The sequence below is a fragment of the Alosa sapidissima genome, chromosome 12, assembly GCF_018492685.1.
Source record: "Alosa sapidissima isolate fAloSap1 chromosome 12, fAloSap1.pri, whole genome shotgun sequence".
In the NCBI taxonomy this organism is placed as follows: Eukaryota; Metazoa; Chordata; class Actinopteri; order Clupeiformes; family Clupeidae; genus Alosa; species Alosa sapidissima.
This window is the reverse complement of record NC_055968.1, coordinates 869076-886300: the sequence shown is the minus strand read 5'-3', so window position 1 is coordinate 886300 and position 17225 is coordinate 869076. Positions and strand designations below refer to the sequence as shown.

At 40.3% G+C, this 17225-nt stretch overlaps 1 protein-coding gene across 4 annotated transcripts in view; it reads right to left on the bottom strand.

Moving 5' to 3' along the window:
• afmid (arylformamidase) overlaps window positions 1-16732 on the bottom strand; it is a 107756-nt gene extending 91024 nt beyond the window's left edge. For 2 of the 4 annotated variants that reach the window (XM_042056219.1, XM_042056220.1), the window contains exons 1-2: window positions 16552-16732; window positions 16319-16409 (exon numbers count right to left, since the gene is read on the bottom strand). In XM_042056219.1, the coding sequence (XP_041912153.1) occupies window positions 16319-16409; window positions 16552-16581 (121 nt within the window). In that variant the 5' untranslated portion in view covers window positions 16582-16732. The remainder of the gene's footprint in view (window positions 1-16318; window positions 16410-16551) is intronic. The other 2 variants (XM_042056218.1, XM_042056217.1) reach the window with 2 other exon arrangements.
• Window positions 16733-17225: the final 493 nt, after the last annotated feature.

Below are 17225 nucleotides of genomic sequence, written 5' to 3'. Positions count from 1 at the left end.
TATGATGTGTGTGAATTTAAAAGATAATTTTTCATGTCAAGAAAGTACTGTTGTTCGATAGACTTCAAAAGTTATGTTGGTTTTGTGCGAATCCGCTCAGTGGACTACATCTCTCGTCTCGAACGATGTACGTCACCAACGTAATGAAATGATAAGATTAGCATGCTAGCTGTTATGCTAGTTAACGGTTGCATCTTGCTGCCTGCTAGGTCACTTAACAGTATGTAATGTACAGTCTATGAACGAATACAACTTACCTGATGTGTTTAATCCTCTGACTCATGGTATTTTCTTCGGCAAGGAAAGCCCAATTAAGACCTGTTGCTGGTATGCTTGTACAATCTAGTGTGGCTGTGAATGAGCTAACGTCACTAGCGCGACTGATGGGTTTGTAGTCGTTGGAATTACGATCTTTCACAATGTTGTAATTCAATAGTTACGAAACAAACTGCAAATGTCTTTACATGAAAAATTGTCTTTAAAATTGACAAACATCATATGGGTAATTCAAGGCACAAGTCAACCGGGACCAGAAAATCATTTCTTTTTTGCCATAGACTGGCGTTCAAAATTTTTTGAGAGATAGGTCCCATGGAGGCAAATGGAAGCGGCGTCACTGGGACACTCGGCAGCACTATGAGTCCCATGCGTTTCCCACCAGCGGAGCTAGTTGGCTAGTTCAAACGTTTGCCAACTTAATAAAAGCTTAACTCGTGTCACACTGTTCGCCAGCAGCAACATCCATCTTATTTGTTTTCAAGTAGCAGGGAATTCAAGCCAAACCGTTGCAACTCTGCCATCAATCATTATGTTAAGCCCACCTAACGACTCTACACACGATTTCATTGGCCTGATTAAGTTTCGATTTCTGGAGCTCACAAGCCAACGGAGAGTTGCTAGACTAGCCCTGGCAGAAATGTAATTTGCTGCCGCTAGGGGAGCGTCTAGATTTCTAGGCTATGAATCACCTTGATGGTGAATGAAGTGTCAATTCATAACTGGGACCCACTGTAGCCGTTACTGCATGTTAATGTTTTCTCCAGTGGTGCTCAGACCTAATGCAATGCGTAAGCATTTGAAATTCCACATAGCAGTCATAGACATACATAGCAGTTGAATTGAAAACGGAATAGTCTGTAGTCTCCTTATTTCATGCGACTGCTTAACAAACTGTTTTAACAATGTTTTCTTCTACGCGATTCACACAAATTTAATGTGAAGCCTCTGCACGGCCCGGCGCCATCGACTGGTCTGGCATATCACTACAGAACTTTTGAACTCTTTCACCTCTGTTTGTGCACGCAGGTTTTTTCCTGACCCAAACTGGAACTGTAGGTCAGGGTTCCTACACATTTTCCATTTCAAAATTCCATACTTTTTCCATACTCAAATGTTCAAACTTCTCGGTAGATTTTTCTGACCATATTCTAGACATTGTCAATGGAGTGTTCTACTAGCATTGTGAAGAGCTGTATAATAATGTTTATTATTAACTTGTTAGCCCTCAGAAAACACTTGCCCATTGTTGGATACTTTTCGATGGGGAAGTGCTGTGTTGGAAGGTGCACTCACATTTGATACAGCATACTACATATGTTGGAGACTAGTGCACTGCTGGCAGAGGCCTCAGAAATCACCGTAAACAGTATTATTTGTTTGCAATAACAGTTCAGATAATGCAGTATCCATGTCTTGGTAACTTTTACAAAATCAAAAAAGTCTACCAGTGTTTTAGCCGAAAATAGCAGAGCTAGGTATAGGGCACGTGCATAGAACTGGGATTTTCGATTTGGTTTTGGTACCAGGGTCCCCTTGTGGGAGAGACCCCCATTCAATTATGATGTGGACTGACAACTTAAGCTACACAACAGTAGGAATGGTTTATTATGACCGGAGTGAAGTGATTAGTACTGTAGATGCAATAGTCTGGAAACACAAATATTTCTCCATACCCTTGTAGTGCTGGGCGGTATACCGGTTCACACCGTATACTGGTGTATATTTTCGTTATGATATGAATTTTTAATATACCGCCATACCGGTGTATTTTATTACACAACGTTTGGAACGCTGCGCCGCGCGACAGGACTTTCTTCACACGCACGCATGGTGCCAATGCCAGGCATAGTGAGGGTAAACACAAAACACCTTAAGTTTTTCCCCTGAAGTATGACCCTTAAGGCTCAATTTCTCCTTAGGTAGGGGTTTATTTAAGGGTGTTGCACAGAATACCTTAAATTGTTCTTTAGTAAAGGAAAAACGTATAATAAGGGATACTGCATTGAAAGGGATTTACCGTCACGAAAATTCTATTGAGATCGTTCAACAGCTGTAACCATATGGCTGTAACTAGCTGGCTAGTAGGTGATGTCGTTAGTTAGCAACCAACCGAACACAGTGAAGTTTAATGTTCTTATCATTCATCTCACCTTAAGAATATTCGCTGAAATTATCCAGGTAGCAAGTAAAGCATGTTATAGACATGCACTGAGCAATACTAGCTGGCTAGTTAGAAATGATCCTGACTGTCATCAGTGCACCAAAACGAACTTTTTTGTTAATGTTTTGCCTAGCGAACCGAACCGAAGCTCATGGCAGGCTAACAAGAAGACATCCACATGAAGTTAGTTAGTCTACCACTAACGTCATGTAAACCACACAATAACAATAAGGCATGTTTCTGATAGGCCTGATAGGAGTAAGCATATTAGCAGAGAGGTTTTATTTTAAATTGTATAATTTTCAAAAAAGTATAATTATTGCAAGTTAAACTAGCCTACTTTTTGTATTAGTTTTATACAAGATGTTTGTGAAATTTGCACAGTAAAAGTTATGTATTTTGACTGCAATTGTCTTTGCATTCTGATTAGATTCTTCATTAGAATCATAAGTGGCTCTTTGTAAACAGCATCATTTTCTGGGGCCATGCAAAACTGCATTACCACTAGTGTGGAGTTATTCTACATCATGACAGTAAAATAGACCATCCTTACTCAATGTAGGCTACTGCAGCAATTCCTCTCTCAACTTGTAGAAAATGCTGTGAACATCTGATCATGCATGGAAAAAAAAATACCGTCATATACCGTGAAACCGTAAGAATTTTGAAAAATACCGTGATTTACATTTTTGGTCATACCGCCCAGCACTATACCCTTGTTTCTTTTTTCCATACTTATCCAGACCTGGAAATTACTAAAATCAAATTCCATACTTTTCCAGGTTTTCCATACTGCGTAGGAACCCTGGTAGGTGTGCAAATACTTAGAAGTTAATCGATATTCTAAAGAACGCAATCCTACTGGAATTCAACCAAGCAGTAATAAAACAGTATAGACAACTAAAATGAGCCAGTTCCCCTGTTAATGGTTTGATGTCTGTGTGTAAATACCCTGTGTAGTTTTCCCTGAGTTAGTGCCCTGACCGTTCAAACACTGATATTGGCTAGAGCCTAAATGTTTGCTTTTATTGAACAAACTGGAGTCAGACTTTTGCACTGTATAATCAGGGTCTCTAACCTTTCTGGGAATGAGTGCTACCCGATATCATATGGAGGGCTATACTCACTTGAAACAAACAGACTCACCCCTCTGAACGAGGGTAATCCTCTGAAATAATATATCATTTTTATATTTAAATGATCAATATTGCCTTTATTAAGAAACTGTATTTTCCTTAAAAGTAGCCTTAATAGTAGACACGTAGGCCTCGCCATAAACGTTTAGACATCTATTTCTTCAATACTAAATATCATAAATATCAAAAACATTTAAATATCAATATGTGAACACTACCAACATTTTTGTTCATGTTAAACTTGCATGGGTAATCTAATATCATTTTTTTTAAACAAAACATAATTTTTTGTGCAATTAATAATTTAGGTGACAGACCCAAAGTTAAAAGTGTTTGGCAGGTGCTTATGCTGTAGGGAAGGGAGTGTGTTTTGGTCACTGGTCGAGGAGCTCACCCCACGACCAGCAGATGTGACATGCCTCACTTAGCATCCAGGATTTGAGGCATGCTGCCTGAACACTCTGATCTACTGCTGAACACTCTTACTCGTCTCTTTACTCCTCTCTCTCGTCACTCCCAAGGGTCTTAAAGCGGGCTTTGGTCTGTTGTCTCCAGGTGACAATGCAATGCATTGTGGGGGAAAGGAGAATCAACTGCTGTGAAATAGTACCTACTTTTTCGTATTATATTCGTTAAGAACAGTTAAGAACAAAATTATTCATACCCCTGGCAAATATTGATTTAATGCTTATTTTCTCTTTACCAATATGTTTGTTCTGACTGAAAATGACACTGTCACATGCCAAAAGTTTGTAAGGCAATGTGGGAGAAACCTGGAATAAAAAAAAAAAAAGCGTTTTCATCTTTTTTAACATTTTAATAATCAATGGAAACATCTTTATTTGCATTCACAACTCTCAAAATGGTTCTTATAATATCTACCAAGCCTCTCCATGTCTTCACAATGATTCTAGATTGCATCTTTTTCACAGCAATCCGGGTTTTCAGTCAGGAACGATTATTTGCCATCACTCTGGCCTTGTGCTCACTTTTTTGACTGATTGAGGTCTGGACTCTGCCACTCTAAAATGTTGATATTGTTCTCAGTTAACCATGTCTTGCCTTGTTTGGCTGTATGTTTTGGATCATTGTGTGGTTTAATGGTCTAATGATACCCATAGGGGGAGGTCTCTCGGCAGACCTCCCCCAATGTTATCGAGGCAAAATGAGAACCAAAATGATTTTTCAGACTTGTGAGGTCTGCTGTTCAGACCCTGAAGGAATTTATTTTCTGTTCATTGCTTTTTGTGAGAGTATCTCTACTTATCTCAGTAAGGAAAACGTGACGATTTTGCTACATACTATTCCTATTTATGTACCAGCATGCAAAATTTGAGCCTCCTATATGGTTTAGGCGGGGGGGGGGGCGTCTTTCGGAAATGTGTCACCTTTTTCAGCCCTTCTGAGTTTGCAGGTATGAATGTTGTGGGTCCAGGGCGGGGATGAACTGCCCACACCCCTGGACACACCGCTTCATTTGGGCGGCCTCGGACATACTTGCTTTTTTTGTGATTGGGGGCCAAGCAGAGAAGCTGCGAAGGCACCCATTGTGTTTCTACCTTTTCCTATTATTATTCAACATCTTTCCTCTGCCATTGAAGTCTATGGCAGCCCATAGAACCGTCTGGTGAAAAGTTGTGAAATTTGGCACACTGATTGGGACAGTCTCATGATTAATTTCACAAAATTTCATACCGGCACCTTGAGCGCTCTAGCGCCACCAATAGGCAAAAGTTGGACGTGCGTTCACGCACGTAACTTTTGACCCGTTGACCCGATTGTCAAAAATGAGGCATCGTTGGATTCCTTGGACCAAGCCGAGTTCAACGCACTCTATGACGTCATTTTCCGCCATGATGGATTTTCCGCCATTTTGGATTTCATCAAAAACACTAAAAAGTTTTCACAGGTCACATAGTTTGACCGATTTTCACGAAACTTAGTACATATGATCTCACAAAAGTTATCCCTTTTCGTCTTCGGAACTAAAACCGTTCTCCCATAACAGCCAATCAAAATTTGTGGCAAAGCCGCCAAACAGGAAGTGAGCTCATATCTCCGCAAACATTTCATGTACCATAACCAAACTTAGTACGTGGACTCATAACCCCATCAGGAGGATGTTCAAAAACTTTGGTGACCTTTCACCTCTAGGGGGCGCTGCAATTAGGAAAAATGCGTTTTGGCCTGTAGCTGCTGTTGTGTTTGGAATTAAAATGTACTAGTGGGGTCTGTTAATACTGTTGGAGGTCTATTAACGTTTTTCATGTGACGTATTCTAGGTTCTATAGCTTTGTTTACATCCACCTGGTAGGCAAGGGACAAGTTGAACCCATTGAACATCGTTGTCTGCAGCTGCCTCTCAGTAGGCTACATCTCTGTATTTCAGCAATGTCAACATTTCAGGCATCAATAAAGGTGATGATGAAACGTTATCCCATTGTTCAATATTTGATAGTCTGTCACAGGAACGTTATTTCGCTAAAATCGCCCTGATTTGGTGCATTGATCTGTATCGATAACGTTATGGGAGAACCTGCATGTAGCCTATGGTAGCCTAACTTTTTTTCCCTGTTCAAAACTCGGTTTACATGAAGACGATAGACTTTCTTAGAAGCTGTGAAATTTGGCCAGAAAGGAACAACATGTCTTCCCTCTGAAAGTTGACACAAAATCAAACAATATTTAATCATTTAACTTGAACTGAAAAGCGACAGCTTTTGGTAGGCATGTAGACTCAGCAGACGTTAAAACGGTAGCCTACATAGCCAGCGTCAGTCAACATCATGTAACAGTAATGTTGTTAAAGTCATGAATCCTGTAACATATTATAACATATAACAGCGATGACTCATTCGAAGACGATCTGCATGGATATATAACCACCCAGAAAAACTCAGAATGTAAGTGATAAAGTTCATTAATTGTATGAAACTTTTTTTACTAGTTCATTGCAGTATCGGCTATATTAGGCTGTTATGCTCAGCCTTTAAATATGCTGTTATTTTAGTAATGTGGACTAGATTAAACGGGTAAAGATAATTCATAAACTGTTTATTTCTTACATGACTGAAGCAGTAGCCTAGGTTCAACAGCGGTGTTTGAGGTTGCTGTGTTAAGTTCAGCTCAAAAATCAGTTTATTTTGACATACGGGAGTTAGCCTAACTGAGCTGTAGGCGATCACATAAGCCTATTCTGTTTTGATTTATTTTGTGATAATCAAATGACACTCATGATAACTTGAAATAGAAGGACAGAAGATAGGTGATTGATGTCCACAAGCACGAATTTCACGAGACAAATTAGAACAAACTGTTCCGGTAAAAATAATCTTGCCATGTTTAAAATGCTGCACTTTTTCCCTTCATAGCCTATCTCTGGCAATTCATTTTTGGATGACTGTAGATAGTTGTACTTTAGCCTACGTCTTCGTAGACAGTAGGCTACACCATTAGGCCATCTTGAGAGTAAAATACTTCACAGCTGCTAACGATCACCCTCCACAACCACGAGGATAGGTAGGCTAAACGGTCGTTCGTTGCCTTTATGCTTCTTATTGTAAAACCAACTGTTAGGGCCTACACAAGTGGTCGGCATCCCGGTCAATATTTGATATTCAAATTTCAATTTTGAAGCTTTTTGTAACCATGTGTAGCCTATGCAACCCGACTGTTGTAGGCTTACCTACCACTCTGCAGTGCCTTGCCTACCATTCTTGCCTACCACTCTAGTTGTAAACAAACGGTCACATGACATTATGACGTAGGTGCAAAACCTTAATAGGCTGACCCAAGCCAAATTGTGATGTCATCGTAATTGACTCGGCCACCATATTGGATTTAATCAAAAACACTAAAAAGTTTTCACAGGTCACATAGTTTGTCCGATTTTCACGAAACTTAGTACATATGATCTTCAGACCAAGCCGCACAAAAGTTATCCCTTTTCGTCTTCAGAACTAAAACTGTTCGCCTGTAACAGCCAATTAAAATTGTCGGCAAAGCCGCCAAACAGGAAGTGAAGTGATAGCAAGGTTCTCGTATCAAGACTAAACTTACCACATGTGCTAAGGACCCAATAAGGAGGAGGCTCAAGAAATATGGTACATTTTGACCACTGTGTGGCGCTATAATCACAGGAAGTATGCTCATATCTCAGCAATGCTTACACATATTGAAACCAAACTTGGTATATAGACTTGGGATCCCCTCCTGAGGACACACAATACATTTGGTGACCTTCGACCACTAGGGGGGCGCTAGAGATACAGGAAATTAGCTCATATCTCAGCAACGCCTTTACGTATCGAAACCAAACTTGGTATATGGACTCGGGACCCGATCCTGAGAACACACAATATATTTGGTGTACTTTAACCACTAGGGGCACTATAATTAGGAAGACTTTTTCGTATCGACACCAAACTTGGTACGTTGAGTCGTAAACACATCCTAAGGACCCACAATAAATTTGGTGACATTTGACCACTAGGGGCTCTATGATTAGCAACACTTTCACCTATCGCAACCAAACTTGGTATGTGGACTTGGGACTACATCCTGAGGATGCACAATTAATTTGTTGTGCTTTCACCACTAGGGGTGCTATACTTATCAACACTTTCACCGATGTAAACCAAACTTTGTATGTGGACTTAGGAGTACATCTTGAGGACACACAATAAATTTGGTGACCTTCGAATCCAGTCCAATCCAATCTAACACAACACAGTCAAGTCCAGTCCAATCCAATCCAATCCCAACTCCTGCTTAACTGCTTGGCCCCCTCATTGCTGCTTGCAGCTATATTTATATTTATTATTTTCAGAGAAAATGTTTATTTTTCTGTCTTCCGTCAGTTGTTTCAGATCCTATCCTTCTGTTCTCTCAGACCAGTGGCAATAGACGTTGCTGAAGAATGAATAATATATAGCCAAGCTGTTTCGCGCCAATAGAACCTTAACTCATTGAATGCCAAGCTGTTTTCGGAAGCTTTGTCCTAGAGTGCCAGCAATCTAGACCATTGTTGATGATTTTTGTACAGCCACAGCATATTCTGTGTTATAGCTATGAACACATACAATTGCTCGTTTGAAAGGTGAGACTTTAAGCTCTCAGTGGGTGCAAACCGTGTATTTCTACACGCTTCTGTTCCTGAGAAATCGCAAGCTAAACAGTGGCTAGTTTTCATCAAAATCGCTGTTTTTTGAGGAGATATAACGTCTTTCATGAAGTGTTGCCTGTAAAGTTTCCGTGAAGTGACCTAGCAAGACTGCCACCTAGTGATAGACCCACGAAAATGGCCTGGTTTTGAGCTGACGTGCATGCGTCACTGATTCGACCCAAAGCGGCAACCGAGTTATGATAAAATGTCCAGATTGTGCGTTTTCATGAGTTTTCGATCGTCATATATTTAATTTCCGTTCATTACAGAGTTCCCAAAATCACATATAAGGTGTGTTAGAGTGTCTAGTTTCGTACTTTTAAAAAAAAGCTAAAAACGTAATATTACGTTTTTGGCACTCAACGCATGGGATGGAAAAGGCACTCAATGAGTTAACAGGACCTATTAGAGGAGTGTATTCCTATTGATTTTTGAGTATTGAGTATTTCGACTGATAGAGAACCATTCGTTTTCATGTGAAGCACCAGGGTCAGTGTTTGTGGCCCTTTTAAGTTTCACACAAACATGCATACATTTGTCACTGTCTGAAGCAATAGCAAAATAAACTACAAAATCACAAAGCCCACAAGATGGTTGAGTATAAATTAAAGTCAGAGTCCAATAGCAAAGGAAACCTCAGAGGTTGGCAAAACTACTTTTCTTCGAAAAAACGCCATGCCTGATATAAAGCTGAAAATCACCACCTCAGAATGATATAATATGGGAAGATCATACATTTTCTGAATCCTTAGAGTCATGCCAGTATTGCTGTGTTTGCATTTTGTATCTCTGATGCTCCCTGATGCCACAGGATTAAAAGAAAAGCTCCAGGGTCGGCTGTATTTGTCCAAAGTGTTCACAAAAGGACTTGAATGAAAGCTCAGATTGTCCTCTTGATACCAAACATAATAAAATCAAATATGCAAATACAGTGGGTATCAGTTAAGCTTGGACGGTTTCCTGCATGCATCACGCACGAATCAAGCACAAATCGCGTACCATATTCTCGGCAGAAATGGCACAAACTGCAGTTGACCCAAACAACCACCAGGTGGCTCTTGGGAGTTCTGCCACTACTATTTTTGATGCGACTTGACTTACTGCTTCCATGACGCATCCAGTTTCCAAGTCAGTAGAACAATCAGAGAAAGTTGAGCCATTACCAAACATATATGATAATACTATAGCGAGAGTTTATTTATCTTATCAGGGGCGTTGCCAGCCGAATTCGCCGGGGCTTCAGACCCGAATGTTTCAAGTGTAGCCCCGAATGTATTTTGCAAAGTTGACTAACAAATATGGAACCATTATTCAGATCGTGCATTGAAACTGTGAGATGAGATGAACCTATTTATCAAATATAATAATAATAAGCTTTATTTGTATAGCACCTTTCATACACAGAATGCAGCTCAAAGTGCTTTACATTTGAAGCATGTAACACAATAATAGTCAGTCAGTTAGTCAATCGTGTGTGCTGTATTTTCTCTTTCTTGCGCAAACAAAATGTGTGCGTTCCAAATAGCCTGCGTAATTCTGCTTCATAAAGTTGAACAAAGGCATGTGGTAATTTTATAGATAAATAGTAATAGCCTACTGTCATGCAGTTTATGGGGTAGGCCAACTTGGAGTGAATTTACACACTGGAGATTCTTTCTAGGCTACGACAAGAATATTGGCAAAAAAAACAAATCATCGGAGTAGGCTATTTGTTACTACTGAGTGGGAAACAGTGCACAACTAACTAGCTAATGACTAGTCTGATGTCAATCACACCACAAATTGATTCCAAAAAAATATCAGGGTGTTAGGCTATAGGCTACAAGCTAGGACTGCCACTGTTTTCATTGTAAAGAAGAGCATCTAGTATAATTAATTACAGAAGGAACGCAACTCGCAAGCGCACTTCACTCAAAGCAGTTCAATGTTTTGCAAGTTGTGTGCGTGTCACCTAGTGATGCACCGATGTGAAAATTGTGGCCGATACCGATAACCGATATTAATTTTGCTGTTATGGCCGATACCGATATTTACCGATGTCGATATATCTGTATAGAAAACACATTCTTATGATAATCAAATAAAGAGCTATTTTCCAAAATGCATTTTTTTAAATAACGTTTCAATAGCCTACCTTAGAACACCAGAGGATTACAATATAATAGAATATATCTGTATTATTTTATATCCTGATATAAAAAGAGAGAATACTGAATGTCTGATATTTATGACAGCACTTTATGCAGATTAGCCTAGGTAGGTATGGCACACTATAGGCCTACTATTTATATTACAACTCTCCCTCTTTAATTCAGCTGTGTGGTTGAAGCCTGGAAATATTGTAAACAAAGTAGCATAGTAGCATAGTTGGCTAGCTTATCATAGTCTACTGATTGGACTGTTCAGTTTCCCCATGTGTGTTTAAGTTTAAAGGTAATACTTGTTCTCCTTGGTACAGGCACTTTTGGGAAACATTGGTATTGAGATGATCAGTCAACTTGAAACCAAGAGTTTTAAACAAATATGTGCAGCATGCTAATGTTGCTAAGCAGATTTAATAGTAATTTAGCTAGTCGTCTTCTATGAGTCCTTGCTTTCACGATTGTAATGTTTTACTTGGATTGCGTTGGCCGAGTCGCGCGTGTCCATTGAGTGAGCGAGAGAGAGCGGGGCTAAGAGAGGGGTGTTGTAAAATGGTGTTGCGGCTCCTTTAAGAGAGCTCCGTGTGTGTGGGAAGAAGCTGGGAAGGAGGGAGATAAAGTGTGGAAGTGTATGCATGCGACTGGAGCAGAGAGTGTGGTTCAAGTTGGAGTCTGTACACAGTGTGAGCGGTGTTACTGTCCGAAATAAAACTCCATGAAGTTCAGCTCGTGTATTTTGCTCATCAGAAATGGGACCGTGACCCCGACGTTATTTTATCTTATAACATCGGCCCTCGAATAACGAATCTCCCCTGCGTTTCTGACTACGGTCTGAAACAAAGCAGGAAAGGTTAACAGGGGGTTTATACTGTTTGGTAAAGTCTACAATGAAAGCAACGTAGGCTACCGCCAAGTAAAGCGGGAGATGTGTGTTGTTTATGCGGCCGCGTAAGCTGCAAAGCACTGCTAGACACTAGAAAGGGTGTGTCGGTTCTGCCTTTTCACACCGCGACACAGGTTTGTGGATATGAGTGTTGCGATTTCAGTTTTGAAGCGCATATTGTTACAGCCCTATTACATTCCTATTACGACCATATAACTACATTATGCCTGATACACAGTTATATTTAGCCTACCGCGAGAGATGTGCTAGGCGTGACATGACATGCAAGCCAGCCATCAACTTGACTGCAAGCAACGCGAGCAGCGCGATACAACGCAACGTTTTGAAAGAACTTTTGTCAGATGCTGCAGTGTCTTCTTTCTGTCAGTCTTGTTGCCCTGCTATTTTAAATAAGAAATATGATGCAATAGAAGGGCATATTTAACGGATTCAGTGTAGACAGATAACACGCTTGGATCGCTACACACACGTCAAATACACAGGAATGATTATCGGCCTGTTCACATCGGCCCTATTTTGACATCGGACCGATACCGATGTGTAAAAAAATGACCATATTGGCCGATATTATATCGGCGGCCGATATATCGTGCATCACTAGTGTCACCATTAAACATTGTGAAGGAGGGTGCACGAGCTGGGCAGCAGCGCTTCCAAAAAGGTCTCTTTCAAAATGTCCTATTTTGCAGCTGCTTCCGATTGTTGAATATTTAGAAAGTAGCCTACATGACGGCATTTTTGAGCTATTGAGAGAGTCAGATTTTTGGCTTCTGGAAGTAACTTGCTTATTAACTAAAGCAAGACTTGAGTGATATCACAAATTTGAAAGGAAAAATATGAAGGCAACAAGTGGCGGGCGAGGCTAGAGTTGGAGGGATATTGTGTCCTGTTTCTGTAAAGGACGAGCCCAATCGCCTATTTCTTAGTTGTGTAATAAAAGCAGTATCATCATGCAGTGGTCGAAGTTTGCCAGGGCGGATAAGCATAGTTGTAAAGGGCATGAATAAAAAAGGCAAAAAAACATCCTTTACTGAACCCAAAATTTAAATAAGAATTTTATCTTAACGAAACAACTCTAAATATCAGAGTGGGATAGGTTGGGATATTGTAGAAATTTCACTTAAATTGCAACCGCAACATGCCTGCTTGCCGACGTTCAAACGACAACGAAAAATATATCAAACCACTTTTTGCATTTGAATGTAGCACGAATTTTTGTTTTAAACAGCTGGAGAAATGATTTAGCTAATTGATTATAGCCTGTACACCAGCAATTGTTTTACATTTACCTGTACAATGACATTGACAGTAGCCCAGCCTAACAAGCAGATGTTTCAAAAGACATTGAAAGATGCAATTAATCAGAAATAAATAATGTAATCTGCAGTGCTTTATTTAACAAACTGCAAGCAACAAGAGAGTCGAGTTTGCTGCGAGGCCAAACCTAATGTGCCTTTTTGCACGAAAAAGAACGTACTTGCCTGTTCTGCTACTAGGCCACTGAAAGGAACAACAGAAAATCTGTTTAGGCAGTCGATATATGGTAACGAGCTGTGTGTGCCTGGAAAGATGATAGAAGATATGCTTTCTGAATAGGACAAATGTTCTTCCCAATCGTTTCCATAAAATAGGTCAAAGGCAGAAAACTAAGTCTAATAATTACATAATGGTATACTGTAGGCTAGTCTGTTTTCCATTTAGGATGCGCGGGTGAGGGATAAGGCTTTCATGGTGGACCATGCACTTTTTCTTGTGTCAGGAACTCTGCACATAGGCTTAGTCCATAGTCCATAGCCCAGCTCCAGCGAAGACGGCTCTGGTCATCCCATCTTACCCTCCCCCCACTTCCTCTAGCCTACCATTCAGGCTTCATAGGGGAGTAAAACGACTGATAAAAATGATAAAAATAGGCCTAGGCTAATGGTTGGAATGGAAAGATGCAAGTTATGTTTTAAAAACAAATGCTCTCGTTACCCCCCAGAAGTTTCAAAGTAGCCTGCACCCAGCCTAAGCCTACTTCAGAACACCTCATCGACGGTCTGTAGTAGGCTACAACTTCGATTCAATAAAAAGATTTCTAAAGAAAAACGTCGCATCATTACTCCTGCCTGGATTCGAACTCAGGACTGCCTGAAAGAACAGAACTGTTCTGGAAACACAAGCATTAACCCACTCAACCGTCAGACAACTCTCAAATACCTGCGGTCATATCCCGGTCCACCCCATCTCTCTCTCCCACTTACTTCCTGTCTTACTCTTCACTGTCCTATATGAATAAAAGGCAAAAAGCCCAAAAAATATACTTAAAAAAAGAAAAACAACACAACTCGGCCGCGGAACTCGACCTCAGAACGCCACAGCGGACTTATGCTGCCCCCAAGCGGCTGCAGTTGTACTTACATTTCACGCAGCTGCGTGAAGCACGTTTTTCATGAATGAAGTGTCCATTTTTAACTAGTACCCACTGTATGTCTTTTTGAAAAGATACATGTCTGTAGTTAACATTTTTGTATGATAACCCTTCTTGAATCACAGCTAAATTAGTGTTACATTTTTGACGCAGGTGCCCATCTTGCTATTGGCCTTTGTTAAAGTATAAGCAACCTTTGCCACCTTGAGTGGTATCGACATCTCATCTGGCCCATGGACTATAATTAGCTAATCTGAATTTGACTTCACTAAACAATTTCCCATTTTTATTTAAAGAGTAGATTTAGTCATTGTGTTTATTTTGCCTTTGTTGTCAATTTCAGATGCTGTGATAATAAATCCCATTTGCTCTAGCCTACCGCCAGCCAGCCAGGAGTCAGACAGTTTACAGTAATAAGTTAATTTCACAATGCATTTAATCTTTGTGGGGTTTTTTGTTGAAAAAAATCTATATTGACCTATGCTAATTTAACAATATTAGCCTAGCCTACGATATAGGACATAGCAATCATTATAAACTAATGTAGACATTGCAAAATAAATACATTTAAAGATTTTTATCAATGTAGAAGCAATCATTTGGCATAATTATGGCCTCACTTTGGGTCAGCTTTTGCTACTTTTTGGCTGGATTTGGTTGATTTTCGACTCTTTTTGGTAAAAACAGCAGGGCTTAATTTGAGGGCTTAAATATTCACCTCTGACGTTGGATCCGGAACCTTTTTTTTTTTAGATCCGTCAAATCTTACGTCAATATAAAAAATAAATCGCCTAAACGAAAAATAAATAAATTACTGTGGTGTAGTGTTCAATGTTGATATCTTTAGAAATAGGGGAAAGACCAAACAGGATACAACAAGCTAATCGAGGATTTGAAAGTCCTTTATCCACAATATTGGCCACAGGTGCGTGACGCGCTGTTCAGGGAGAGAGAAGGTGAGACGCTCTGCCAGCAGTTTTGCATCGATAGCCCGCGGAATATCATCAGGGCTTTCAGGGAACACCACCTCTACCATCTCCTCGCCATTTGCCTTGTCGGCCCACCACTTGCCCGGTTCAACCCCTTTCCTTACGTAAGTTCATGGATTTCTAAAGGACATAGGCCTAGGTGTAGAGAAAGAAGCAGGGTCATGGAGGCCGGGTGTCTGGATGCTGTATGGGCCATTTTAGACAAGTAGGCCTAGGCTACGGTAGGAAGAAATCGCACTTCCACGCTGTATCTAGTTGATCATTGATTACTGGGTGTGGGTGGTCATCATTGCAATAGCATACTTTAGGGCAAAGGCTATTAGCCCCTTGTTGGACTGTTTTGTTGGTTCCCCTGTATCTCCTGTTTTCCTGTGTCCCGTATGCCTCTGTGTCATATTATGTGTCAGTTCCGATGTGTTTTGATTGGGGGGAGGTGTCGAGGGGGGGGGGATAGGGGTTCAGATAGGTATTCAGATGTGTCAATCAGAAATTACTAAATCATTCCACCTGTATCTAGTTGATTATTGATTACTGGGTGGTCATCATTGCAATATATAATTAATAATAATTTTTCCGATAATTTGATAATGGATAATTTGTTGTTTTGTTTTTTTAATTTAATTTTATTTTTTACACCCATGCAGTGCAGTGTGTTGCAAGTTCTGAAGTTAATAAACATTGCCCTGGTGTACACACCGCGTTGATTAGTTTTTTTTTAGTCAGAGCTATGTACGCAGGTTTTTTTGTTGTTGGTCCGTAACCTCAAATCGCCGTTTTGAGTCGCCGGATCCACCCTGCCGTTGCGCTCCGGCACCTCCCACTTTACAAATTAAGCACTGACAAACAGCCTACAGTTATGGACATATTTTAAAATTCCTTAATTGCTTTTAGGTTTAGTCATCCTTTTGTTTTGATTCTGGCATGCCAAACTTGTAGGCCTACATCGTTTCAAAACTTTGCCAAAATGGCAAGCCAGTTTTCGGCCAATGACTTTCTCTTCGTAAATCGCAGCAGAATCTCTGCGCAAACATCGTGTTACTGTAGGCTACTGTCTCAATCTTCACTTCGGCCACATTTTACTCTTGAAAATAGATTCGTCTATCCAGTGTTCCGCCGATAACGTCTGCTGCTCACCTGCTTTCAGCGACGTCACATGTGCATTGATAACTTCATCTCCGGACATTCTGTGCGACCACTGTCTCGGTGAGTATTGCCTCTCCAGTTCCTGTTAAGACCATCCACAAGCGTTACGCTGACGGAAGGTGGGTTTATAGTTTTTTTTTTAACATGCCATGGACTCTTCTATTGGGGTTTCTTAATGTCATTGAGCCATGTAGGGTAGTTAAAAACGGTAGATTTATACTTACATCTTTATCCATAATTTCCCACTGAAGCATGATTGCTGGACCGCTGGAACCACTTCACGAATGTCAAACGCTGGCACTTAATCGAGGACAGGATTCCCAAGCGTCTGGATTTGGTTCCCCAAATTGGTTGGTTTCCCTTTTGCTAAACCATGGCAAGTAACGCCTCCTCCCGAGCTAACCAAGCACAACTGGGTCTACGGAACGCGAAATAGGACAAAATTAATAGCGTTATGTGTTGACATGCATGCAAAAGCGTAATGGTGCCAGTAATTTATCTCCAGTCATTGTTATAACTTTCAAATGTTTTTGTCACTGATTTATTTTAATACAGTGGTATTAGCCGATTTGCCATGTAGACTTTTGAGTAGCATACACACCCACGCTCTTCGACTTTTGTTGTTGTGTTGATTGTTTTGAGTCAATAAATAAATGTATTGTCAAACTCATTGATTGTGTTTACTGATATGTTGTGTATGCTAAAAATAATAAGATGTCTTGTGGCTTGTGATGCGCCTATGGCTATTTATTTCGAAGAAAGACAACATTTTGCTGGTGTTCTGTGAATGAATGATTGGATTAAGCAAGCGAATGCTGAATTATTACGCACTAGGCATTTAAAGCCGAAACTGATGGAGGGGGTGTTGTAGGCTAATGTAGTATAGTCCACTCTACAT